The sequence below is a fragment of the Myxine glutinosa genome, chromosome 13 (assembly GCF_964187855.1).
Source record: "Myxine glutinosa chromosome 13, kmMyxGlut1.1, whole genome shotgun sequence".
NCBI classification, from domain to species: Eukaryota; Metazoa; Chordata; class Myxini; order Myxiniformes; family Myxinidae; genus Myxine; species Myxine glutinosa.
The window spans coordinates 85,605,696-85,632,769 of NC_136273.1; the positions used below are offsets into that span (position 1 = coordinate 85,605,696).

The following is a 27,074-nucleotide window of genomic DNA, read 5'->3' on the forward strand; positions in this document are numbered from 1 at the left end:
GGAGAGAACTGCACGAGAGCCATCTTTGGGTGAGCTGGTACACATCATCCTGCTCATCTGCAATCCCCGTGTGAGTGTGTGTGAGACAGGCCCGTTTGTCCTGGGTATTAAGTAAGACTGTATGAGGCTGCTCTGTGTCCCCTTTTCTTCTACCATTGTATATGAATGATCGTTTTAAGGCCATTTTCCCCGCTAGAGCGGGGGTTAGCCTTGCGGGCCCCATGACAATTTATGGTTCCCTGTTTGAGGCAATGTTTTTATGGCCGGATGCCCTTCCTAACGCCAACCCTTAGTCGCCTCTTGCGATGTGCAGGGATACAGTGTACCTATTCTAAACCGGCGTACACACCGGGATCATTCATCTCAGCAAGCTGGTACTCAATTTGCCGACCTCGGAAGGATGACAGGCTGAGTCGACCCCCCTGGTGTTAATTCAGCGATCGACCGGGATTCAAACCCAGGATCCTAGGATCCCAAGCTGGCACCCTCACCGCTAAGCCAACACCAGGGTTGTAATGGTCTTCTACCATTGTATAGTGTAAATAAATTCTGTTCTTCCTTCTGATTCGATCGTACCTGTGATTTCTCCATTGGCTAAGCGTGGTACGAATAAGATCGCTCCAATCAGGTATAGTAATTAATAATAGCGCGGATCACGTGTACGCAAACCGCTCGGTGTATCACCAACACACGTGGTTCGTGCGGGGCTTATTTCCTCGCTTCCAGGGCAGCGCTAGTACTTAGGTAACAGCGAATTTGGTCCTGAAACCCTATTTAGCGCTGTCCGGAAGGGACGTAATAGGTCCCCGGTCGCGCCAGGTCAGTCAAAGACAAGGGGACTAATCCCCCCTTGGGGAGAAGGCCGGCGGCAGATCCGCAACAATATATTGTTGCGGTTTTGAGTCTGTCAAGTGAGTTTAATAAAGGTTAAAGTCTGTCCCCCATAATTAGTCACACAAGCAACATGTAGCCTCGCAAGTATAGTTATGTCTTAGTATTTGTGAGCTTAATTCCTCTCCTTTGTTAATTCTGCATTGAGTAGGAGCCAGGAGGCCCTACTGCCACCGATCATCCTACGTCCGTAGCCTCAATCCCTTTTGCGTTAACGTTGGTTCATATTCGGCGAGTTAACACGAGGCAGGCAGAGGAGGATCGGGGCGGAGTCGAGGCGGAGCGGCAGAAGCAATGACGGTAAGCACGAACCGCCAATCAGAGCTCGAGGGTGGTGGTGGCAGCGTGGCGTCAGAGGGCGTGGTGAGAAATCGGGGTGAGTTCCAGTAGGTTCGGGGGGCGTAGCTATAAGAACCGCTGCGCAAAAGCCCTCGACAGGACTCACAGAGGAGAGAGAGAGAGATAGAGAGGACTGCTGCCTGATAGGACTTTGCTGCGAGAGAGAGAGAGAGAGATAAAGGACTCGCGTTGTGATGAACTTGACGAACTTGCACAAGAACGCGCGCGCTAACCAGCTCGGAGGGTATTGAAGAAGAGGAATCGGCCGCTACACATACGCGGGCGCAGTCAGACGCGCTTAGGATCGAGTATAGCGCATTTGAGACGCGCGAGTGAACAAGGCTGCCTAACTGCCAGCCGCGCTAAAGTCCGCCCTCTACCGTTCCGCCCCATCATCTGCTTGTTCGAGAGACGCGCTACGAGTCCCTGCCTTAACCTGCCACCATCTTCACGGGACGTGCCGGGGACCGTGGAGAGCCGGACGGGGACCATCTCTCGACGCGTTGGGGAACACCTGCCCATCTGCAATCCCCTATGTGAGTGTGAGACGGGCCCGTTGTCCCAGGGATAAGTTAAGACTGTTTAAGGATTGCTCTGTGTCTCTTCGTCCTTGAACCTGTATATACATGTGGGAAATAATTAAACCATCTGTTCTTCCTTTCTTCCCTGATTCGATCGTTCCTGTGGTTTCTCCATTTGACCAAGCATGGTACGAATAAGATCGCTCCAATCTGGTTCCAACATCTAAGACTGCGCGGACCACGTGTACGCAATCCGCTCGGCATACTCAAACCACACGTGGTTCGTGCGAGGCTTGTTTCCTCGCTCCCAGGGCAGCGCGGGGACTTAGGTACGAGCGAAAAGTAGTCCCGAAACCCTACGCCGCATGTGTCCGGGAGGGACGTAATAAGTCTCGGTTCCGCCAGGCCCAGTAAAGACAAGGGGATTAATCCCCCCTTGATAAGGGGAAGAAGGCCAGCGTAGAGAACCGAAACAATATCTTCAATAATTTAAAGGTTTTGTTTTTGTGCGCAGGACCAAAGTTAACGGCGGTTGCTTGCTTTGCTGTGGGCCGCGTCGCATACTCTGATGACGATTACCTACATGCAGCAGAGTGGCTTGAGGAAGCTTTACGTCTTGGTGTGTGTTTGCATCGGTGGTGCTGTCATTCCGTTTGATCTGGAAAGAACTTGATGGAGCAAAATGTGTGAAAGGTTTATTGCTTTTTAACTTTATTTCCCTTCTATCCCAGCGGCACATATCAATTGCGAATTAACGTGGCTTCCCCAGCAGCCTCCAATGTCACCTCCCCTGGAGACGGTGTGGAAGCTTTGGATTTTGGTCTTCAGGAGGATGAAGAGAGCCAAGTGACTATTGTAAAGGTTCTCGACTACCTTGCCTTCTCGCTCTATCAGATTAGTGAATCACGGCGAGCTGCAGCACTCACTGACTGGCTTCTGCAATTGGGTGAGTAAACCTGAGATATGGACACAGCCATTGTTAAAGATAAACTGATCATTCGATCCTGTACTAGTGCTGTTTCCGAACTCAAACTCTACGAGTTGTCCTTCCGAGCCAAGTCAAAGTTTAGCCAGTGTGGGATGATGATGATTATGATGTAAAGAAAATACTTTTTCAGACCAGTTTTGCATGCTGATTCCAAATCTATTTATTGGTTTTCCTCTAGCACGTAGAACTTTTCGTGATTGTTGAAAGGTTATTGCCTAATGGCAATAACCTTTCAAATTTGATCGGTCATCACTAAAACAAGATGTGCCAGAGGACAACCAAAAACAGATTTGGAATCGGCATGCAAAACTGGTGTGTAGAAGAGTCTTTACATCTTTGATGAGAGAAAAGAGTTCGATTTTGTCGACCAGTGTAATTGGGCAGTAACTGTTACAGGCCTAGCTCTGTTAGCCATGAGCACGGGTCTCATGGCACATCTAGCTCTGGGTTAACTCCAATCAGATGTTCCTCTCCTGCTTCTCTCTTGTTACTCTCACAGGTCAAACGCTGCAGGTTGGCGCCTCCGTCCTGTCTCGTACTATGGTGTTTTGTCCTCTGAACTGTCTGTCAGATCCTGTGGAACTATTTGAACTGCCTGTTGAACCCCAACCGTGCCATCAACTCTGTACTTGCTGTAAACTATATACTGTCTAGTCGGATTTGCAGTTCTGACTTATATGCGTCTGAAGAGGTGACTACTCAATATTTCCTGGCGTGGCTGCCGAGAGCAAGGTTTACGCACCGCCCTCTTCGGTCCTGGTGCGGCGTGTCAATTGGCTCCGATGAGCCTCAGTGTGACATCACCCTCTCCAAGTCTGTTGGTCTTGAATTGTCCTCATTGATTTTAGGGATGTGCCACAGTCCTCAGCTCCTCACTTAACATTGAGCATACTTGTAGCGGAGGGTCGTTGCTGATGGGAGGGAACTATGGCAAGGTTTGCGCAAGCTGGCAGTGAGTCTTGTGGGTCATGGAGCAATGAATGTGGGCGCAATGGGATCTTTGTGCAGCAGTGAGGCACAGGCAGGTGGTTGAAGCGTTGCGGTGGTCACGTGGTGTGGAGGTCTTGTGGTAATGGGACTGGGTTTGACTCTGCGTGGTTGAGGCGTAAGCGCGAGTGAATGGTGAGTAAATAAAGTGCAATGTTTGACGTCGGTCTTGTGGTGGCGGAGGCCAGTTGTGATGTTGTGACGTGGAGGTAGTTTGTAGTCTGGTGGTGGTTAAACTGAGGTTGCGGTGCTGCTGTGGCGGTGGTGTGTTCACCACAATCTCTTATCTTCCCCCATCCAAAACCTTGATCTTTTCTACCTCCGTTAGTACACCCCAAATCCACCTTTTTCAAATACCGTTTTCTTTGCTGAAAGTCCGAGTAATGTCCATTTGTTTTATACTGTGTACCCCGCCTCACCCTGTCCCTTCCACAGATCTCCTGATGTCTCTGTTCTCTACTGTTGTTATGCTTTCCTCTCTCTTCCCCTCTTGTCTCCCACTCCCTTTATTATATGTCTCATGTGTGTTTCTGTTTGTTTTTATGTGTTTTATGTGTTAGCTCTTACACGAGCCTCGACTTTGCAAACAAAAAAAACTAAAGAAATAAAAAAGATCCAAATTTAATCGATTTTAAATTAAGGCAGTAACACAACAAAATGTGAAAAAGACAAGGGGTGTGAATACTTCCTGAAGGCCCTGTATAATTAATTTGCTAAACACAAGAACAAGCTGAAAAGATAACTGAGTATTATTCTTGAAAGCTTGGAGCTGTGAAGCCACAAAACCAATTCTTGGTGAGGATCTGCAATCTGATTGCTCTTTCTCGTTACTTCTGCCACCAAAGGTGGATGGAGATTATGTTTTCACCCTTGTCTGTTTGTTTGTGAACAAAATATCTCAAAGTTGTGGACGGATTCGGACGAAATTTGGCAAAGATGTAGTGTATGTCAGCAGGACGAAATGATTAGATTTTGGTGAAGATCCGGATTCGGATCCGGCTAATATCATTTTTGGAGTGATTCTTCACCATTGGGAGATAGGGCCAAAAACGATACATAGCAGGATATCTCAAAAAGTTGAGGACGGATTTGGACAAAACTTGGTGGAGAGGTTGTGTGTGTGACAAGGACAAATACAGACTTGGCATTTAATATGGAATATTTTTTTTGTGGGGGTGAACTTACTTTTCAAGTTGACTTAGAACCAAAAGTTCATTGGAATTATGTTGAAATTATTCTAGATTTTGTTAATGTGACCTTTAAAAGAAACAAAAACCACATTTGACATTTCGAAACAAATAAATTGATCCTTGAAAGTGATGTAAACTGATATCGAACTCAATTCATGGACAGTACTGTGTTAAACTTCTGTACGTTTTCCAGAAGTATCTCTTTATTTTGCACATTAGCCAAAAATTTTTTTATCAAAAACAAAAGTTAAATTACGACTGGGATTACGGACAGTAAAATTACAGTTCAGTACTTCGTGTAACCCCCACGAGCATTCAGGAGAGCACGTACACGTTGAGGCATGCTGTTCATGAGATTTGCCAAGGTTTGGACAGGAATCGCTTGCCATGCAGTGACAATAGCCTGCTGCAACTCACGCACAGATGTCAGCTGCTGGTCCAAGTGGTCGATTTGACGCGTTAATTCTGCCCACAAGTTCTCTGTCGGATTCATATCCCGGGACATGGCAGGCCACTCCATATGCTCTACACCACGGTCAGCAAGAAAGTGTTGGATCATGCGAGCACGATGAGGCCGTGCATTGTCATCTTGGAAGACAAAGTTTCCTCGAAAGGCTGCACGAGCAAATGGAAGCAATGTTTCTTCCAGAATGGCCCTGTGCTTGAACTGGTTCAGGTTTCCATTCAGAACAACCAGGTCAGTTTTGCCCCCTGCATGAAAAGCAGCCCAAACAGTCACCCCACCACCTCCAGCTTGGACTCTTGGCACTATACAATCTTTGTTGTAGGCTTCATGCACTTGTCTGCGCACTTGGACGCGGCCATCTTGACAATAGACCAGAAATCTAGACTCGTCACTGAAGATCACGTGATTCCAGTGTCCTGGCTGCCATTGACGGTGCTGTCTGGCCCACTGCAATCGGTGCTGGCGGTGTTGTCTGGTCAGGCGTGGCTTTCTCAGGGGATGCCTGGCACGATAGCCTGCTTGAACCAGTCGTTGGTTGACTAGCCTTCTGGATACAGGCACATTTGTCAGTTGCTGCCACTCAGCCCTAAGCCGATTAGCTGACTTGGTACGGCCATTGCGGACTAACCGGTGCAGCTGGCGATCATCCCTCCTTGTGGTTCTGCAGGGACGTCCTGGCCTCGGTATTGGAGTAGGGACACCCCTCTGAGCATTTCGTTTCAGGATCTTTGACACCTGACCTTGAGTGATGCCATACTGCCGAGCAATAGCACGCTCTTTCATGCCGTAATTTCGTAAAGCCACCACTCCATGACAAACAGCATTGTCGAGTTGACGGATCAGCTCCAGAGGAAGCGGCAATAACTTTTGGAGACGTGCAGCAGTTGTTTTCCATTAATACAGAACGCAACAACCCTTGTATACCCGACCGTGAAGCCAATCGTCAAATGCACCTGTCCGTACATTTTGCCACGCCACCTGTGATATAATCCTGTTGTTGACTTCTTGCTGCGACAGACAATCAGTGACATGGTTCTTTTAACAAATAAATCACCAAAGTGTAAAAGAAACGCACCAGATTGATATACTGAGTTAAGAAAGTAAACCCAAGTCAAGAAAAAAAAAATATTCCATATTAAATGCCAGGTCTGTAGATTCGATTTTGGTGAAGATCTGAATGTGGATTCGGATGTGAGAATAATTTTTTTTTTAAGTGAATCTTCACCATTGAGTGATGTAGCCAACCAGGTGGAGGTATGCCGTTCTAGTTTCTTCTTTTAACTACGCTCTTTTTTTTCGGTAAGTTGGTGCATTTTAGCCGTTACTTTTCTATGCCCCATTTTCTGTCCCCATTTTGTCTCTTGATAGATCCAGAAAATGAACGTGCTCAAAATAACAAGAAATACTTTCTGGCTGAGATGGAGCGTGAGGGTCGGTTGCCTTATGATTGGCTGGGCCAGGAGATGATGGTGGATTCTGATTGGCTGTCTGAGCGCAAGGCACAAGAGGACGATCAGGAAAGATCAAATGAACTTGGCGAGAGTGAAATATACCAGATGCTCTGCCAGGGAAAGGGGCCCAGCTTGGTATGGAAACTTATTCGGCCTCTGTGTGCATTTTATACATCTGTGACGTCTGTGACGGCTGTCAGACAGAGACCAAGTAAATTATTCTTTGATTGACTTGCTTCTGTGAGACTAGTTTGAGGAGCAAGTATTATCGGTGTGCATTATATCTTTCAAGCTGAAGTGATGGGAGAATGGTGAACCACAATGTTTGTTTCCCAAATCTGGCGCAGCCTTCCCAGAGGGCACGTCGCCTGTCGTGCTATTATCAAGTCCTTAAAGGAGTGCCGTTGTTTCGTTTTCGGGCCGAAGATGAATGGGATGCACCCTACATTGTCCGTTACTATGATGTGCTGAGTGATCAGGACACAACGGACATGCAGCGTTTGGCTGAACCCCTGGTATGCCTCGAGCCTTATGATTTGTAAAACACCTTGGAAAATGGAACGAACAATTGGGACTATTATGTGACTTGCACCATGAAGTCCTCGTATGAATGTGTGCATTTCAGCTTCAGCGTGCCACTGTGCGTAACACGGTCACTGGAGTCCTGGAGACTGCTGACTATCGCGTCAGTAAAAGGTATGAATGTCATTAATGGTCCCATTTTATATCTGCACATCAAATTCAAAACCACACTCTTCGATGGTGACTATAGTGGGCATTTCCATAGATTTCTACTTCAAAAAACGCAAAATAATGCTTAGCGCATGATGCGCACCTGTACCTTTTGATACCTCAGAAGCACTTGCTATCTCTGCCACTGAAGGTGGATGGAGGTTATGTTTTCACCCGTGTACGTTTGTTTGTTTGTGGACTGCTTCGGCGAAAATTTGGTGGACAGGTTTGGTGTGTGACAATGACAAAATGGTTCGCTTTGGGTGAAGATTTGAATCCAGATCCGGATAAGAGAATTTTTCAAGCGATTCTTCACCATTGAGTGATGGGGCCAAAACCAAAATATAGCACGATATCTCAATATGTTATGGACGACTTGCAGCAAAACTAAGTGGATGAGTTGTTTTGGTGACGAGAAGCCGATTAGATTTTCTTTCAGGTCCAAATCCGGATCTGGCCTATCGGTGGGATACAAAACAAACTGTTCAGCCTGGCGGAGGTATATGCTCTACCGAGTGCTGTTCTAGATTATCCCTGTACTAATTAATTCCCATTTTAATTGTTTTCATATCCACGAATGCTGTTGATGTTCCAGTAGAATAAGGTGTGTGTGTTAGCTAACCATGGTCCTGTATATTAGATGATGTCAATGGGTTGTCCACGTGAAATGAGTACGAATGTGCTAAACCGTACGATATTTATTTTTGTCAGTGCCTGGCTCATCGAAGAGACCGGTGAAGTCGTAGTGAAATTGAACCGGCGCATCTCGGGCCTAACCGGTCTTGACCTTAGCTTTGCAGAACTGTTGCAGGTAAGAGCTCTTGTCACTGTGTCTTTGTAAGTGGCCTCTCCTGAAAAGATACACTGTACTATATAGAGTTTTATGAACGGCTTCGACGACCTGAAACTGAAAATACTGTTGCGGATCTCAGTGACGGCACTCCCCTTAGCAAGGTGGGGGGGGGGGGGGGGTGAGGTTAATCCCCTTGGCCTGTTAAGCTGGCCGTCTCTGGTTCTGGTACTTACAACGCTCTTTTGCGGGGTGAAATTGGTCAGGGTTATTGGTCAAGGTGTTCTCCCGAATACCTTTACCAATCCCTCCGCAAAACAGGGAGACAAGTACCGCTCGAACCACGGACAAGATGGTAATTGCCGAGCGGTTTAGCAACCGGCAGCTCGAGCCATTAACAAAGGACTAAACCCGACTATTGCGGTTGGCCAAATCGTGCCACAGGTACTCAATTGGAGACAGGACGAAAGCGATCGGGGGAAAGAAGAAACCAAAGGTAAGAAATAACAGGCATTTATTAATTATTTACAAAACCAAAGAAGAAGAGGAAACGCAAGTAATATACAGAAGAAGAAGAAGATACACAGGGCAGCCTTAAGCAGTCTTATATTAACGCCCCAGACAGACAAACAGACTTACACGAAAGAGGAATAACAGGCAGGAATGACTGGACAAAGGAGAAGGGTCCAAGTGGGACAGCAGGGCTGGAAGGTTCGGGCAAAGGCACAGCAAGGAGGTCCGCTCCAGGTCCACGCTCCAGGCTGGAAGCGAGCAGCCAGCAGCAGCTCCACGTATTCGGTTTCACACACGGTCAGACAATGTCAATTGACTACTGTATTGTTGTCGCCATCACGGACCCACTCTTCTGCCTCACGATCCAGCGGTATGCTCGCCTGGTACCTCCCTCATCTGCCGGATCACGTCTCTCTCTTGAAGCAGTCCCTCCCAGCCGCTTTTATTGTGCATGTTGGAATCAGGCCGCCGGCTCTGAAGACACGCCTACCGGTTGGCTCACCTCGGCCCTGGTTGGCCGGTAAGGGCTTGCTGACTCCACCTCCAATGACGAGTCGACGTGCCACACCTTGTTCTGGCGGCTCCGCCCCCTCCTTCCTCGGCTTGACCGCATGGCTAATGGCGGTTTGGGGCCAACAACCGCATCAAGGCAAGGAGCAGCGAACGCTGCTTGATCGTTACTTTGCGGAGACGCGGGTGAGCCAATTGGGGAAATCGAAAGGGGCCTATCTTATTTGATTAATGCAATGCAGATTCAACTATTGGGAACAGATCCTTAACTGAAACACATAATAATGAAATAACTACGGAGCCGTCCTATGGTTCGCTATGTGTTGTACATGCACTAACTAGGGTGCGATCTTTAACAAGCCAATTGATGGGGATATTTACAGGGGAACATTTATAAGGGAAATATATACTAAAATGTACTAGTGAAGGTTCTAAAAACCGTTACTTTGTCTTGGAGCATGAGATCCTTGCGTCTGCTGACATGGTGCCTATCCGATTTCTGGATTCTAACATACAAAAACACAAGGCTGTTGTATCGTGAAACATAACATGCTTTTGTTTGCTCGTATTTTGTTGTATAGGTAAATTAAAAAATGTTTTCTGCATGTAACATGTCGGCCTCATTGCATGAGATGGAGAATTTATCCTCTTGGTGTTTTGCAGGTTGCAAACTATGGAATTGGTGGTCAGTACGAGCCACACTTTGATTTTTCTCGGGTGAGTTTTTATATCGTCTTGTTTGTTCCTCTTTGTAATTTATAAATGAAAGATATATTTAAAGGAGACCAGGCAACATTAATGGAGAATCCAGAGACGACAGACACACAAATTGATAAAATAAATATACGAAACTATATGATAAAATTAAAAGCACTGAACACAAAATTAACAAGAAAGAGCAATCGGAGATTGCAGACTCTCGCCAAGACGTGTTTCAGTGGTTTTTAAGGCGGTTAAAACAAATATGGCGGCCAAACCACGTGACTGATGTCATCATTATTTATTTTTTTTCTCCACCAATTTGTCCCTAGATAATGCTCAAATTTCATCTTGATCAGATGAAGTTTTGTACTTGTCCAATTATGACGTCATAATGGAGGCTCCTGTGACGTCATCACTAACATATTGTTGCGGTTCTCTACGCCGCCCTTAATCCCCTTATCAAGGGGGGATTAATCCCCTTGTCTTTCTGGGCCTGGCGGAACTGAGACGTCCCTCTCGGACACACGCGGTGTAGGGTTTCGGGACTAGTTCTCGCTCGTACCTAATTCCCCGCGCTGCCCTGCGAGCGAGGAAACAAGCCTTGCACGAACCACGTGTGATGTGAGTACGCCGAGCGGATTGCATACACGTGGTCCGCGCAGTCTTAATTAGTGGAACCCGATTGGAGCGATCTTATTCGTGCCATGCTTAGTCAAATGAGGAAACCACAGGAACGATCGAATCAGGAAGAAAGGAAGAAAGGAAGAACAAACGGGTTTAATTATTCCCACACGTATATACAAGTTCAAGGACGAAGAGACACAGAGCAACCTTAGCAGTCTTAACTTATCCCTTCGACAACGGGCCCGGCTCACACTCACACAGGGAATTGCAGAAGGGTAGATGCTCCCCAACGCGTCCACGTCGTCGTCCAGAGACGGCCTCCGTCCGGCTCTCCACGGTCCCCGGCACGTCCCGCGAAGATGGTGGCAGGCGAAGGCAGGGACTCGTAGCGCGTCTCCCGAACAGAGCAGATGATGAGGCGGAACGGCAAAGGGCGGACTTTAGCGCGGCTGGCGGTTACTCAGCCGTTCTCACCTGCGCGTCTCAAAAGCGCGGTATTAGGTTCAAGCGCGTCTGGCTGCGCCCGCGTATCTGTACCGCTCTCGTGCAAGTGCGTGAAGTTCATCAAGTTCATCAACTGCCGCGAGTCCTCCTTTGCTCTCGGCTTTCCCGCGCTAGTCCTTCAAGCCCTCCGATGCAAGTCCTCTCGCGCTAGTCCTCAAGTTCAGTCCTTCGTTTGCCGCAAGTCCTGTCGAGGGCTTTCGCGCAGCCGGTTTTATAGCTATGCCCCCGAACCTTCTGGAACTCACTCAAACCTTCTCACCACGCCCTCTGACGCCACGCCGCCGTCACCACCTCCGAGCTATGATTGGCGGCTCGTGCTTACCGTCAGCGCTTCCGCCGCTCCACCCTCGACTCCGCCCCGACCTTCCTAGGCCTGCCTCGTGTTAACTCGCCCAATGATCAACCAACGTTCAGCAAAATGGATTAAGCCTACGGATGTAGAATGATCGGTAGAAGTAGGGCCTATTCTCCTGGCTCTACTCAATGCAGAACTAACAAAGGAAAAGGACTAAGCTTACAAATACTAAGACGTAACTATACTATCGCGAGGCTACATGTTGCTTAATGTAACTAACTATGGGGGGCAAACGTTAACCTTTATTAGGCTCACTTGACAGACTCAAAACCGCAACAATATGTTACTCCCCATGGAGAGTTATTTACAATGAGCCATGTCTTAATTTTTTCTAGGCAGCGCTTTCGGAGATAGAGGTGCAAAGTTTTTCGGTTTTTTCAAGATTGCGCTCGTACCACATGACCTATGATGTCGTAATTATCATAAAATAAAATAAAATTCTTCAGGAGGAGGCGCAGCGATGGTGAAAATTTCCTGTCAATTAGACCAACGGTTTCAGAGAAAATCATATTTATTCTGTGCAGACAGACAAACGGACTCAAATGCAATACCTTCTCCTCTGACGAGGGTAAAAATGTTGAGATGCATTTTTGAGTGCAGTTTATAACATACAAAGCAAGTCGTTATGAGGGAACAGTAGCCTCGGTTATAAACTTTGGGGACATGCTTGTCGTGTTATAACCGTTCTTCATCAACGTTGCTCTCCTACCAGTGATCCAATAACTAATCATTCTTCATGTTTTCATTTCCTTGTCCACAGCGACCATTTGACATGAACCTCAGGACCGAGGGTAACCGTATTGCCACATTCCTGGTCTATGTAAGGCTTTCATCGAACACCGCTTTTCTTCACTGTCCGTTTGTGTGCTCAACTGTTTGTCAAACGCCTGCTGGCCTTGCAGAGACATTTCATTTTGACACTGCACCTGTTTGTGCTTGTGCATTTAATATGATCACCAATTTGATGTTTTTCTCCTTGAACCTCAAAACACAACTCTGGTGATAGGGAGACGTAACAGAGGGTTTGTGCATTGGAACAATGTATTAGATTGTGAATATTTGGGAGAATGGTTCTCCTCTGCATCTTGTGTTAAACGTACATCGGTAGTAATTGCATTTTGACAATTATTTGATCGACTGAGTTTTGAGTATACCAATTTAATTTGGCTTTTTAATATATATATATATATATATATATATATATATATATATATATATATATATATATATCCAGGACATGTTGAGATATTATTTTGTTCTTATTTTACTTTATTTTGTTATTTTTTATACCAACTGTTACGTCTGAACTGCAATTTAAACCACCTTTCAGTCCTTGGATAAAGGAAAGTGATTTGTTTGTCACTACTGTGTTATTGCACCCTGTGATCAGCTGACTGATGTTCCTGCTGGTGGAGCGACCGTGTTCCCTGATGTCGGTGCGACCGTCTGGCCTAAAAAGGTGTGTTGTTTGTGTATCACCTTCTGGTTTTTATGCCCTTACTCCAATTTGTTTTTTGGGTTTAAATCTGACAGTGCGGAGCAACAAATTATTTTAATATTTTGGTTGATACTCCAAGTGCAGCCTTTGAGTGTGTGGCCGGTCCTGTGAAGGTGTGGATATGTGCTTGCCGTTCAGGGTTCCGCTGTTTTTTGGTACAACATGCTGCGGAGCGGCGAGGGAGATTACACCACGAGGCATGCCGCTTGCCCCGTGCTTGTGGGCAGCAAATGGGGTACGTGCAGCCAATCATGTCCTTTTGTTTGCACTTGGATCGTTGTATCAGCGGTGGCACCTTGCATGTACGTAATACTCGGTTGGTGATGTTGTTTTGACCACCTTATTTGATTTTGATGCAGAGGTGTTTACGTCATTAAGCTATCAACATGGGACGTGCCCAGACCAGTTGATCTCAAAACATGTGTGTCATTTGGTATGCTGTCTCTTCTGTTTTTCTTTTACTTCCTCCACAGAGTAAAAGTCTCATAGCCCAGGTGCATATGAAATGAAACGCACATTATTTATTGAAGGCACTCATTGCAGGAATAGTCTCTCACACCTTGATTAGAATGTGCCATGGTGTATGATTAAAAAGGTACTGCATGACCCCATGCTGACCTTTCCATGAGGTTCTTTGTATTTGTATACAGTCTTGTAAAGGTAGAACTTGTATTGCTATTCATAAGGATGTGAAAATATTGACTTGTTCCATCACAAGGCCAGGTAAAATTATTTTTGAAAAGACCAGTCATTTAAGGATTGGGACTTGTGTTGTTTGGATGTTTTGTGAATCTCTTCTTCTTGCTCTCGATGAGGTACTCATGGCGTGCGATTGCGTGTTCCGCAGTTGCAAACAAATGGCTCCATGAGCGAGGACAGGAATTCCGTCGGCCTTGCGGCCTGAACGAGCTCGCGTGACCACTTTCGGTAACTCCTCGATTCTAAAACTTTTCACTTTTGCAAGAAACACTCCGATTCCCACTCCGGCATCAGTACCTCATGGCGCACGTGTCTCGCGGTGCCAGCTACGGATTGAGATCTCGACTATGCCTCAACGTCACTTTGAACCTTCATGTTGCACATTGATGTCGATGCAGGAGTTTGGCAGGATGCCCGAATTGGGATGAAAAGGAAAGAAACAGATTTTTTTTGTTTTTTAAATATTGCTTTCTATTGCTTCATGAATATTGTGATAAGATTATTGGAGTAACCAACCTCAACTATCTTTGCGTCTCAGTCAGACATTTCCTAATTTCAAATCTACTTCAGCATGCCTTCGCTGTGCCAAATACTAAATTTTATAAACATTGGGCAGCAATGGAACTGGCCATGTTAGCATATGATGTTAGCATATGATGTCATCATGGGTTGATGATAAAGTGACTGCACAGATGTTTTGCAGGACCTTGAGGAGGTAAAGCCCACCATTGGTACTTCGTTACTATTTCACATAATCAGGGTTATCCCTGGTTTTGAATTTGAAGACATAACAATAAAGAGCAACAACAACCAGTACAACCCTCAGTTGTTTTACTCTGTCATGGTGGTGTAGGTTGAATAAAGTGGGGTTTGCATCACAAGGTTTAATGCTTTATTCCTGGTCATGCACAAACCTGTACACAAACGAAACTCCATGGGAATCTGTTCCGATGTCTCGGTGGCCCAGCGGGCCCGATGGTTGTGTGTCCACGCCGCATCTGATCCTACCAGCACAAAGTAAATTAACCATTTTTATTTTATCGCCTTCAGAGCTTGAGATGTGGTGGAGTCTTTGTAGTAGAAAGGACATTAATTATTTAATTTTTAAAATATTGTTAAGCCTTGGTTGAGCATGCAGTTTATCCCTCTCTCCCATTCCCCTCCCCCACCCCTTCCTATTTTTCCACCCCAATCCTTGGTTAAAGTAGCGAAGGAGTACAATATCACACTGACATCATCTGTGCATGTTTATGAATTGAATTTCAATTTGTTTGCACGTATTGGATAAACCACATTTCGCATATTTAAGCATCTACACAGACATGACAGAAGTAAATAGACATCATGATTTTAAAAGAAATTTATTTATTGAATATTTGAAGTACATTTGATCCATTTAGGTACATACACTCCTATTTTGTCGATTTGCCATTTGCAGATTTCAACGCTTTTACTCTTTCAGGCATAAAACTAACGAGTTCCGAAATTTTCTCTTGTAGGATTTCTGCCCAGGCTTCACGCAAAAGGTTTAGCGATTCTGCCCGTGATGTTGGTTTCCTGGACTTTTTCCGCACAGCTCGATCCAATATGGCCCAGAGATGTTCAATGGGATTCATGTCAGGAGACTGACTTGGCCATGGAAGTCACTTGATCCCATTTCTGTCCTGCCATTCTTTGGTATTTTTTGCAGTGTGGCATGGAGCTCCATTTTCCATGAGGAGAGTGTTGTTTTTGACCATCTGACCAGTAAAGACTGGGAGAAGTCCATCCTCAAGGATAGAAATGCATATCGTAGAGTTGATGTTTCCAACACACTCCACAAGCTCTGACTGACCAACGAATCAGATTGCTCCCCACACCATCACTGAAAAACCACCGTGTTTGACAGTCAAAGATAACTTGACTGGGAAGTCTCCAGACCTATACGCGTCCACTGTCAGCAAATTGGGACTCATCTGGAAAAAATGACAGTTTGCCAAAACTCCAAGGGTCTGTTGGCCATCTCATCAGCCCACTTCTTTCTCCTTTGAATGTTGGCTGGTCTACGAAGAAATTTTCTCCTAGCTGCTCTCCTATAGTAGCCCAGTTGATGAAGGTACCGCACTGCAGTTCTTGAGCTAACTTGGACCTCCTCTGCTGCCTTGCAACGGGGAGTTTTCTCAATGGACCACCTGACAGCTTGAAGACACCTTTCTGAAGGCCTAGGTGGACCAGAACGGCAAGATGTTGATTCCTTGCCTTCGCGGGTGAATTGCACAATCACCCGATTGACCGTAGAAAGCGGAATGCCAAGATTCTGAGCTATCTGATCCTGGTTGACTCCACCTTCCGATTGGCCAACAATTTGTCCTCTTTAAAATGGCAAAGTTCGTGTGCTCCCTGGGTTCGAGGCATAGTTATCGTACAAGACCCAGGAACTCGTTTCTGCAAATAAATAATAATAATAATAATATAGGAGTCTTATATAGCCCCATCAGGCAGAGTTAACGACCCTCGTGGCGCTTTACATTATCATGCGAACGCGCACACATGTACACAAACATACACACACACAGACACACCTTCACTCTTGCCCTATTCCTCTCCCTCCCCATTCAAAACCCACAGATGTGTACTCCCCCTCCTCCTCCCCTCCCTCCCCCGCACATGTACACAGACATACTCTCGATCTCTGTCCCACCTCAAACCAAAGGGAAAACAGGACTTAGACTTTGAAAGACTTGTGAAACAGATAGGTTTTGAGGGAGGTTTTAAAGGCAGGAAGAGAGTCAACATGTCGAACAGAGGAAGGCAAGTCATTCCAGAGCAGAGGTGCAGCAAAGGAAAAGGAAAAGAAAATAGTCCAATATCAGTACAAATCACTGAGTAAACCTGTGTTCATACAGATTAAATGAATAAATTTAAGGTGTCTATTTACATCTGTCATGTCTCTGTACATGAGATGGGCAGAACTTGTCATGCCATGACATATGACCCCCTTGTGATCATTTCATATATTGCCATTGAACGACAGAAAACATCATGCAGTACACATTTGGCTGTTTCCATTGACGTAGGTCGTAGGTGTTCGGTTTTTTCTTCACTTTTAGCTGATTGGTTGGTTGAGTGGTGAAAACTTTTTTCTTTCTCCGCTGCTGCTGTGGGGTGAGTCCCATGACTTAATTGACGTACTTGTAAAATTTAGGTTTGCAAAAGTGTCCCACAACGTGTCTCGAAGGAGACCTAAGTCTTGCAGTGGATTGACACCAGGTCATTTATGATTTCAATTTCACCCTCTTCTTGCCTCCCCAATTATTCTCGATTATCGAGCCACAGGTGAGGGGGGTCGAGGTGGAAACTCCATCCCAAGTTAATTAAGCATGGATGATCAGACAAGTTAAAGCCTGATGTTTTTGGGCTTGGTGTTTTATTTATTTTTTATGTTGAAGGTTATGTAGTCCTCAATGTGGCCAGGCCTTAAATAAAAGAGCTGCATTGATGGAATAGTGAAGAAAGAGAAGCGTTAAGAATTTTGAGGAAGTAAAAAAAAAAAAAAAACATCTTTGAAAAGGGGAAGGTAAAGAGTTCCAGAGTTTAGCAGTGGAGGGGAAGAAACAAACATCATAACGGCCCACCCTTGAGTTACCAATGGCCACACAATAATCATGAGATGTAGTGGCTTGTCGAGTATTCCGTAGTCTCGCTAATGGAGGTACACAAGCAGGAAGTTATTGGGAGCAAAAACCGAAATAATATTTGTAGAAAAGAGAAAGAGAGCCAACTTTGCGGCGTAATTTGAGCGGGTCGAGTTTTGATGTCAGATTGGGAGAGTTGATAAGTCAGATTACTTTGTATTCAATTCTGTCCAGTAAATATGTGGAGCTAGAACCTCCCCAAATGTGAGAGTATTACTCTTATACAAGGACCACCGTATATCTATCACCGGCACCGATCTCTTATAGCCGGCAAAGCCGGTGTTGTGAATGAACGCGTACGTATTATGTTGAAAAGCCAGATGTTGCTGGATCCTTTGAGAATTTTGACGCTTTGACGCACCAAATCACACCATGGAGGCTGCCATCTTGCGGATGCGGAAGTATGCATGAACAATTGCGAAAAAGTTCAATAGGAATTTGTTTCACCCGTCTTTTTTTGATTCACAATCTCATGTTGAAAAGCCAGATTTTGCAGGATCCTTTGAGAATTTCGAAGCTTTGACGCACCAAATCACACCATGGAGGCTGCCATCTTGCGGATGCGGAAGTATGCATGAACAATTGCGAAAAGGTTCAATAGGAGTTTGTTTCACCCGTCTTTTTTTGATTCACAATCTTATGTTGAAAAGCCAGATTTTGCAGGATCCTTTGAGAATTTCGAAGCTTTGACGCACCAAATCGCTCCATGGGGGCTGCCATCTTGCGGATGTGGAAGTATGCATAAAAAAATTGCGAAAAAGTTCAATAGGAGTTTGTTTAACCCGACTTTTTTTGATTCACAATCTTTTGTTGAAAAGCCAGATTTTGCTGGATCCTTTGAGAATTTCGAAGCTTTGACGCACCAAATCGCTCCATGGAGGCCGCCATCTTGCGGATGCGGAAGTATGCATAAAAAATTGCGAAAAAGTTCAATAGGCGCCCGCGGAACTACGTAACTTCCGGTTAGTGCACCCTTCGCGACAACAGTCGCGACTGGGGCATTTTCGAAATTTTTCTCTTCTTTCGTGGTAGACCTAAAAAGTCGAATTAGGCTTCAATCCCATGCTCAGTAGGTTTGTCTGATTTATGATGTTGTCCTGCACCTACCGGTATCAATCCCATGCTCCCATGCTCAGTAGGTTTGTCTGATTTATGATGTTGTCCTGCACCTACCGGTATCAATCCCATGCTCCCATGCTCAGTAGGTTTGTCTGATTTATGATGTTGTCCTGCACCTACCGGTATCAATCCCATGCTCCCATGCTCAGTAGGTTTGTCTGATTTATGATGTTGTCCTGCACCTACCGGTATCAATCCCATGCTCCCATGCTCAGTAGGTTTGTCTGATTTATGATGTTGTCCTGCACCTACCGGTATCAATCCCATGCTCCCATTATCAGTAGGTTTGTCTGATTTATGATGTTGTCCTGCACCTACCGGTATCAATCCCATGCTCCCATGCTCAGTAGGTTTGTCTGATTTATGATGTTGTCCTGCACCAACCGGTATAAGCGGTTTACATATTAAAGAAAGAAAGCTCGGTTTGATTAACGACAGTCACATATTGCCGTTGAAACGGCGCTATCGTCTGATCTGTCGGCACTGATCTTACTGCAAGCTAACTTCTTCTCGTGGAGGAAGCCGCAGTGCCTGGAGAGAACCAGCCCTGACAGCGACTGGAGTTAGAAGACTACACACATACTGTGAAAAACGTATGTTAAGCCCAGTTAAAATTTCTTAAAATAGGCCCTAAGCTGGCACATCTTACAGTTACTTCCTTAAGCTTCTTGTGACATTTATTGTATGTAGGAATTGGGGAGGACTGTCTGCTCTTCTCTTTTACCAAGTCTTACCAGGTAGGACAAAGGGTGGCATTAAGCTCCAGGGGGCATTAGGCTCCACTACATTGTAAATGCATTATATTTACCTTCAAGATTTACAATGTAGTGGAGCCTAATGCCCCCTGGAGCTTAATGCCCCCCCTTTGCCCTACAGGACCTACTACACCTACCAACTACCTAACCTACTTATGCCATAGTGATGGGTAAAATAGTGGCAAGAGGCTTTGGTTTCGCCGGCTCATTGCGGCTTTGCAGTGGGGTACCAGTTGCGAGATGCCTTTTACTTGATAAAGTTAGATTTTAAAAAACTAACACCAGAACGAGAATCCCAGCCTCACTTAAATACATTTTGATGATATGATAATCGATGATATGCTTCAGTTATGTAATGATAATCGATCGTGTTTCCAAGAGAAGGCACGTTTGAGTAGGCCGAAACAAAATGGCGGCTTAAGAACCCAGCAAGGTGCAGTGGGCTGACCAAGATGGCGGGCTGCCATATTGGTACACCACCACATCGGGTTATTTTCTTATGAGCACCTCGTTAATCATCTTCAAAAAGGATGTTATAACATAACCAAACACCCAGTTTTCATCCTTGCAATCTGCTGGAGGTCCAGGTGTGTGCATGCAAAGTTTGGGGCCGTTAAGTTTCATGGTTTTGGAGTTATGGAGGAGACAGATGGACGGACGAACGGACACTGCCTTTTATTATTATAGAAGAAAGTGTCTGTCTCGCTCTCTCTCTCTCCCTCCCCCAGCACCCTGCCCCTCTGTCTGTCTCTCTCTTTCTGAGTGTTACTAATGCATGGCCACATATTTACTCTCGCCAGAGGAGAGGGTATTGCATCTGAATCCGTTTGTCTGTTTGTCCGCACAGAATAAATATGATTTTCTCTGCAACCGTTGGTCCGATTGACTGGAAATTTCACCATAGGTGCAACTCCACTTGTAGAATTGAATTTTCTAATGATAATTATGACGTCATCGGCCACGTGGTTCGGCCGCCATCTTGGAAAAACCGAAAAACTTTACACCTCTGTATCTCCAAAAGTGCTGAATAGAAAAAAATTGAGACATAGCTCATTGTAAAGAAATCTCCATGGGGAATAAAATATGTTAATGATGATGTCATAGGTGCCTAATTATGACGTCATCATTCGACAAGTGCAAAACTTCATCGATCAAGATGAAATTTCTTGAGCATAATCAAGGAATAAAATTAGTTTAGAAAACAAATAATGATGACGTCATAGGTCACGTGGTTCGGCCGCCATATTTGTCCAAAATGGCCGATAAAAAAGTACATTCCAGCAAGTCCTCGGTCTCTGACTGATTTTTCGTTTGTCACCGGCCTACAGGTCACAATTTTCAACCGATCTTCATGAAACTTCACCAAATGGTAGAGTTGGTCAAAAGCAAGAAGCCTATTGTTTTTGGGGTCAAAAGGTCAACATAGGCCAAAGGTCACCAACTTTGCTAAATTTCTCAAATCCTCAATTTTCATCCGATTGACCTGAAATTTGAAGAGGACTTGCATATCTGGTCACTGAATTCAACCACCTAGTATATTTGAGGTCAACTTAGGGCAAAAGGTCAACATAGGCCAAATTTCTAAAATCCTCAATTTTCATCCAATTGACTTGAAATTTGAAGAGGACTTACATATCTGGTCACTGAATTCAACCACAAATTATATTTTAGGTCAACATAGGCCGAATTTCTAAAATCCTCAATTTTCATCCAATTGACTTGAAATCTAAAGGTGATTTGCATGTCAGGTCATATAATTCAACCACCAATTATTTGTGAGGTCAAAAGGATGCTCCACTGAGTGCCATTCTTCTTTGTTCTCTTTTGCCAAGTGTCGCTCTATGAGTGATTTTTCATCTGTCTGTCTGTGAACAATATATCTGAAAAGAAATTGTGGACGGATTGGACCGCAATTCGGTGGAGAAATTGGGTGTGTGAGACGGGCGAAACGATTCGATTCTGGTGAAGATCCAGATCTGAATCCGGATCCGAGAATATTTTTTTGTGATTCTTCACCATTGAGAGGGACAAAATGATATATAGCACAATATCTCATAAACTTATGGACGACTTATGACCAAACTAGGAGGATTTGTTGGTTAGGTGACAATAACAAGCTGATTAGATTTTGGTTCAGGTCCGAATCCAGATCGGGCCTAATGATGGATACAAAAAGTAAACTGTTCAGTCTGGCGGAGGATTTTGGGGTCATGAGTTCAAGGGCCAGAGGTCAGAGATCATGTTAGGTAAAAATCCTGTTACCATGATAAATTATGAATCAGTGATGGGATTCTGACCAAAGTTGGTACAAATATGTATTATGATGCAAAGATGATCTTACAGGATTTTGGGGTCAAGAGGTCAAAGGTCACAGTCTGAAATAGGTCTATAACTTGAGAACGGCTGAAGGGATCTAATTCAAACTTGGTACAGGTATGTATGATGATATAAAGATTAACTCATTCGATTTTGGTGTCAAGAAGTTAAAGGTCAAATGTCAGGCATCCCTTCAGGTAAGAATTCTGTTACCAATCTAACTTGTGAACCAGTAATGGGATTTTCACCAAAGTTGGTATAGTTGTACATTATGATGCAAAGATAAACTGATTCAATTTTGGGGTCAAGAGATCAAAGATCAGAGGTCATGTTGAGTTACAATTATTTAGCAAACGTGATAACTTAAGAAAGGTTGAAGGGATCTTACTCAAACTTGGTGCAGGTATGTATAATGAGGTGAAGATGAACTGATTATATTTTAGGGTCACAAGGTCAAAGGTCAGAGGTCATGTTAAGTAAAATTTGTTGCCATGCCAACTTGTGAACAAGTGATGGGATTTTGAACAAATTTGTTATAGGTATATATGATGCAAAGATGACCTGATTGGATTATGGCATCAAGAAGTCAAAGGTCAGAGGTCATGTCAGGTAAAAATGTGATAACTTGAGAACAGCCGAAGGGATTTAAATCAAACTTAGTACAAGTTTGTAGAATGATGTAAACATGAACTGATTACATTTTTGCGTTAAGAGGTCAAAGGTCATGTTCCGTAAAAATCCTGTTATCGTGATAACTTGTGAACCAGTGATGGGATTTGCCCAAGCTTGGTATAGGTATATATTATGATGCAAAGATGAACTGATTCTATTTTGGCATCAAAGGTGAAGAGTGCGGTGATTTTGGGGATGTCAGAGGTCATGTCAGGTAAAAATGTGATACTTGAGAACAGCTGAATGGATTTAAATCAAACTTTGTACAAGTATTATAATGATGTAATAATGTGGGCGGAGGCATATCGGTTGAAGAGTGTCGTTCTAGTTCTCTATTCATTGAAGATCTCTAATAAGTGGCAGTTTATCAACTAATCTGCTTTCAGGGCAAGTTGTTTTGTCATCAAATCTGAGGCAAGCAAGGAGAAACCTGAAACACTGTAATGACATTGTTGCTCTAAAAACTTCCACACTTGTCCCATGTGTCTTACAAAGATCCTCCAGATTCATTCTGTTGCCGTGAGAAACATCTGCCAAAAAACAGCCCCAGAAAAGCTTTCTTTTCAACAATGTCTGTGTCTTTTGCCCTGGCCGACGTAGTGCATGTTTGTCACTGATATATCTTAATATTTCTGGCCTAATAAAAAAAAACAAAAAAAAAACACGTTTAGAGGCCATTTTTCCCCGCAAAGCGGGGGTTGGCCTTTTTCGGGGACCGTGGTTGTTGTTGTTTTTTTGGTCCCCTTTTTGAAGCAATGTTTTACGGCCGGATGCCCTTCCTGCCGCCAACCCTGTTTGTCGCCTTTTACGACACACAGGGAATTACCAGTGAACTGGTACACAACTCTGGCCTAATAAAGAGAGACCAAAATTCCAGAGGCGTTTGTGCATTTAGGGCTGGCTGGACCTTTCAGCGCTTTTGGTCCAGAGAACCAATTTTGGTCCAAACAACGTACCCAATTGTTTCCATCAAGATACATTCTGTGTGGGCCTGATATACCCAAGGAGGATCTGTTGTTTACTTTGCTCGATAATTGGTTGATGGGTACACGTATTCCAATGAATGTTCTCAAACTTCTTCAAGGGAGCATTTGGGAGGTTTAGCAAGCGCTGGCAAGAAGTGTAATAACTCACATGATAAAAATGGAGGCCCATACTCTTCACAAAGCTACAGGACATTCAGGACAAGTCTAGAATCGTTACAAGGGTTAAATTAATCCTGGACAGATCAGCACTCCATCGACGTAAACACACTGGACTGAAGGTGCCAGGAATCTGTTATTTGTTCGATTGAAGGTGCCAGGAATTTGTGATTTGTTCGATTGAAGTTGCCAGGAATTTCTTATTTGTTCGATTGAAGGAGCCAGGAATTTGTTATTTGTTCGATTGAAGGAGCCAGGAATTTGTTATTTGTTCGATTGAAGGTGGCAGGAATTTGTTATTTGTTCGATTGAAGGTGCCAGGAATTTGTTCGATTGAAGGAGCCAGGAATTTGTTATTTGTTCGATTGAAGGTGCCAGGAATTTGTTATTTGTTCGATTGAAGGTGCCAGGAATTTCTTATTTGTTCGATTGAAGGAGCCAGGAATTTGTTATTTGTTCGATTGAAGGAGCCAGGAATTTGTTATTTGTTCGATTGAAGGAGCCAGGAATTTGTTATTTGTTCGATTGAAGGTGCCAGGAATTTCTTATTTGTTCGATTGAAGGAGCCAGGAATTTGTTATTTGTTCGATTGAAGGAGCCAGGAATTTGTTATTTGTTCGATTGAAGGTGCCAGGAATTTGTTATTTGTTCGATTGAAGGTGCCAGGAATTTCTTATTTGTTCGATTGAAGGTGCCAGGAATTTGTTATTTGTTCGATTGAAGGAGCCAGGAATTTGTTATTTGTTCGATTGAAGGAGCCAGGAATTTGTTATTTGTTCGATTGAAGGAGCCAGGAATTTGTTATTTGTTCGATTGAAGGTGGCAGGAATTTCTTATTTGTTCGATTGAAGGTGCCAGGAATTTCTTATTTGTTCGATTGAAGGTGCCAGGAATTTGTTATTTGTTCGATTGAAGGAGCCAGGAATTTGTTATTTGTTCGATTGAAGGTGCCAGGAATTTCTTATTTATTCGATTGAAGGAGCCAGGAATTTGTTATTTGTTCGATTGAAGGTGGCAGGAATTTGTTATTTGTTCGATTGAAGGTGCCAGGAATTTCTTATTTATTCGATTGAAGGAGCCAGGAATTTGTTATTTGTTCGATTGAAGGTGGCAGGAATTTGTTATTTGTTCGATTGAAGGTGGCAGGAATTTGTTATTTGTTCGATTGAAGGTGCCAGGAATTTGTTATTTGTTCGATTGAAGGTGCCAGGAATTTGTTATTTGTTCGATTGAAGGTGGCAGGAATTTGTTATTTGTTCGATTGAAGGTGCCAGGAATTTCTTATTTGTTCGATTGAAGGTGCCAGGAATTTGTTATTTGGAGGTGGAATTTGTGAAATAACTTTCCTGGAAATTCTAGCAGTGTCCATGTGTTTTTTTACCTTTAAGTAGTGTCATGATTCCTTGTAAATATCTCCGGTTTGTGTGTAATGGTAAAAGGTCGTCGTCTTAGTTAGTCCATATACATACACGTAGCCCACCATATACCCTTCTAAATAGTTATTTCCTTATTATGTGTGTTAGTTTAAGGCTGTGTTTCCCATTAGTTGACTCTGCATTGCATCAAATTGAAATAAGGTAGAATTCCCTTTCATTCCCTCCAAGCCTCCATTGCCAACTGCATTGCCGCCATTGAACACGCGGCCAGCTCGGAGAAGAAAGGCGTGTCTCCGCCCTCGTCATCGGAGGGAGGAGTGAGCCAGCCCCGATCAACCAACCAAGGATGAGGGGTTTGGCTTGAGAGGGCGGAGAAAGAACGACCGGGGAGGTTCGCGAAGGTTCGAGGGTGTGGCCTATATAACCCGTCACGCGACGCCCCCACCAGAGATGCGTCAGAGAGTTGGCAGTCCACCGGGAGAGAGTTGAGTGGAGTTGTTCAGTTCAGTGGAGGAGGAGCAGTGAGGTTGAGCTCAGTTGAGGAAGAGAGAGTGAGACACGTGGAGAGGAAAGCGAATGAGAATCGGCACGCCCTGCTCGCGATACCAACCAGCACTCTGAGAACAACCAGTGCGTGCACGCGAACATCGACGTGCCGCGGTCTTCGGATCTCCCTGTCGCCCGTTCTGTGAACCAGAGTGCGAGGAGTCGGAGCTGTCACCTCCAGCCCTGCCGTTTGCACGAACCTGAACCTCCTCATCCCTCCACCCATTCCTGCCATTCCATCCTTTTGTGTACGTGAGTTTGTTTTGTGTGTCTTGTCCCTGGGGTATAAGTAAGTTTGTATAGGTAAGCTAGTGTTGCACTGTGTCTTCTGGTCCTTCCATCCTTCTGTCTTTATTTTCTTATTTTTCCTTCTCCTTGGTTCTTTTGGTCTTGTACATAATAGTTAGTAATAAATTATATTTGTTCTTCCTACTTTCACCTCCTTCTTCTTCACATCCGTTCGTCTTTGAGGTTTCCACATTGAACACCTGTGGCACGATTTGGCCAACGTTAAGAATCGGGTCAGTTACTTGCTAATGGTTCGTGCCGCGGATGCTAATCCGCTCGGCAATTAACATCTTGTCCGCGGTCGCGAACGGGGTTGCTCACCTGCCTCTCCGGAGGGAGCTTGGGCAACTTCAGGACTAACGTCGGTCAGTCATACACAAGGGGATTAATCCCCCCCTTCTTAAGGGGAAAAAGGCCGATGGAGAGATCCGTAACAATACATATATATCATCGGCATCGGCTCCAGGACCAAGTGGAGTGCGATACAAGGTGTTTTAGAGTTGTGACGGCATCAGGCAGTATCTGTGGAAGGCTCTGAAGGTGGTATGGAGGCAAGGAGTGGTGCCCAGTCAATGGACTAGGGCGGAAGGAGTTTATATTCCAAAGCAGGAGGAGGCTGTGACACTGGAGCAGTTTAGACCAATATCATTGCTCGATGTAGATGGGAAGATATTGATGGGTGTCTCTGCGGCACGGCTCTCAGGCTTCATCAGAGGGAATGGTTTTGTGGATGGTTCTGTGCAAAAGGCAGGCATACCAGGATCACCAAGATGCATTGAACACTCGGCAATGGTCTGGCAAGTGTTACAGGAGGCGAAGAGGCAAAGGAAGGATGTGGCGGTGGTATGGCTGGATTTGGAGAATGCATGTGGGTCAGTGCCGCATGCCTTGATGGACAGTGTACATGCAGGGATGCAATGACAGTGTACATGCCATGGATTTATTTTGGGTGCCACGGAGATTTAGGGATTTTTTGATGGCATATTATGATCAGTTTTGGATGCAGTTTGCGACACAGTCCGATGTAACAGAGTGGCAGAAGTTGGAAGTGGGGATCACGATGGGATGTACCATCTCCACGATTTTGTTTGTGCTGGTTATGGAGTTGTTGATATGTGCGGTGAGTGGGCATGGGAAAGAAGTGGAGCTAGCCCCTGGTCAGAGGTTGCCAGCAATGTTTGCTTTCATGGATGACCTGACAGTTGTCCAACAGTCCGCTGATGCAGCAGTAGAGGTACTGGGATGACTGGAAAGGTTGATGCGGTGGGCAAGAATGGGATTTAAAGCAAGAAAGTCGAGGAGTGTGGTCGTGAGACGAGGAGTGGTGGATAACATGCACAGGTTTGAGCTGGGAGGGGAGGTGGTTCCATCATTGGTAGAGGCCCCTGTGAAGAGTTTGGGATGATGGTATACAGTGGAGTTTAAT

The 27,074-nt window shown here is 44.7% G+C and overlaps 1 protein-coding gene across 3 annotated transcripts in view; it reads left to right on the forward strand.

Moving 5' to 3' along the window:
- The window catches only part of LOC137439062 (prolyl 4-hydroxylase subunit alpha-2), a gene marked incomplete at its 5' end in the record, with an annotated part of 37,169 nt that extends 22,590 nt beyond the window's left edge, over nt 1–14,579 (forward strand). For 2 of the 3 annotated variants that reach the window (XM_078767721.1, XM_078767723.1), the window contains 11 exon segments: nt 2,266–2,370; nt 2,521–2,697; nt 6,751–6,968; nt 7,181–7,348; nt 7,459–7,529; nt 8,277–8,376; nt 10,042–10,095; nt 12,324–12,383; nt 12,954–13,022; nt 13,200–13,296; nt 13,909–14,579. In XM_078767721.1, the coding sequence (XP_078623847.1) occupies nt 2,266–2,370; nt 2,521–2,697; nt 6,751–6,968; nt 7,181–7,348; nt 7,459–7,529; nt 8,277–8,376; nt 10,042–10,095; nt 12,324–12,383; nt 12,954–13,022; nt 13,200–13,296; nt 13,909–13,979 (1,190 nt within the window). 3 annotated transcript variants of the gene reach the window in all.
- Between the last annotated feature and the right edge of the window lie 12,495 nt (nt 14,580–27,074).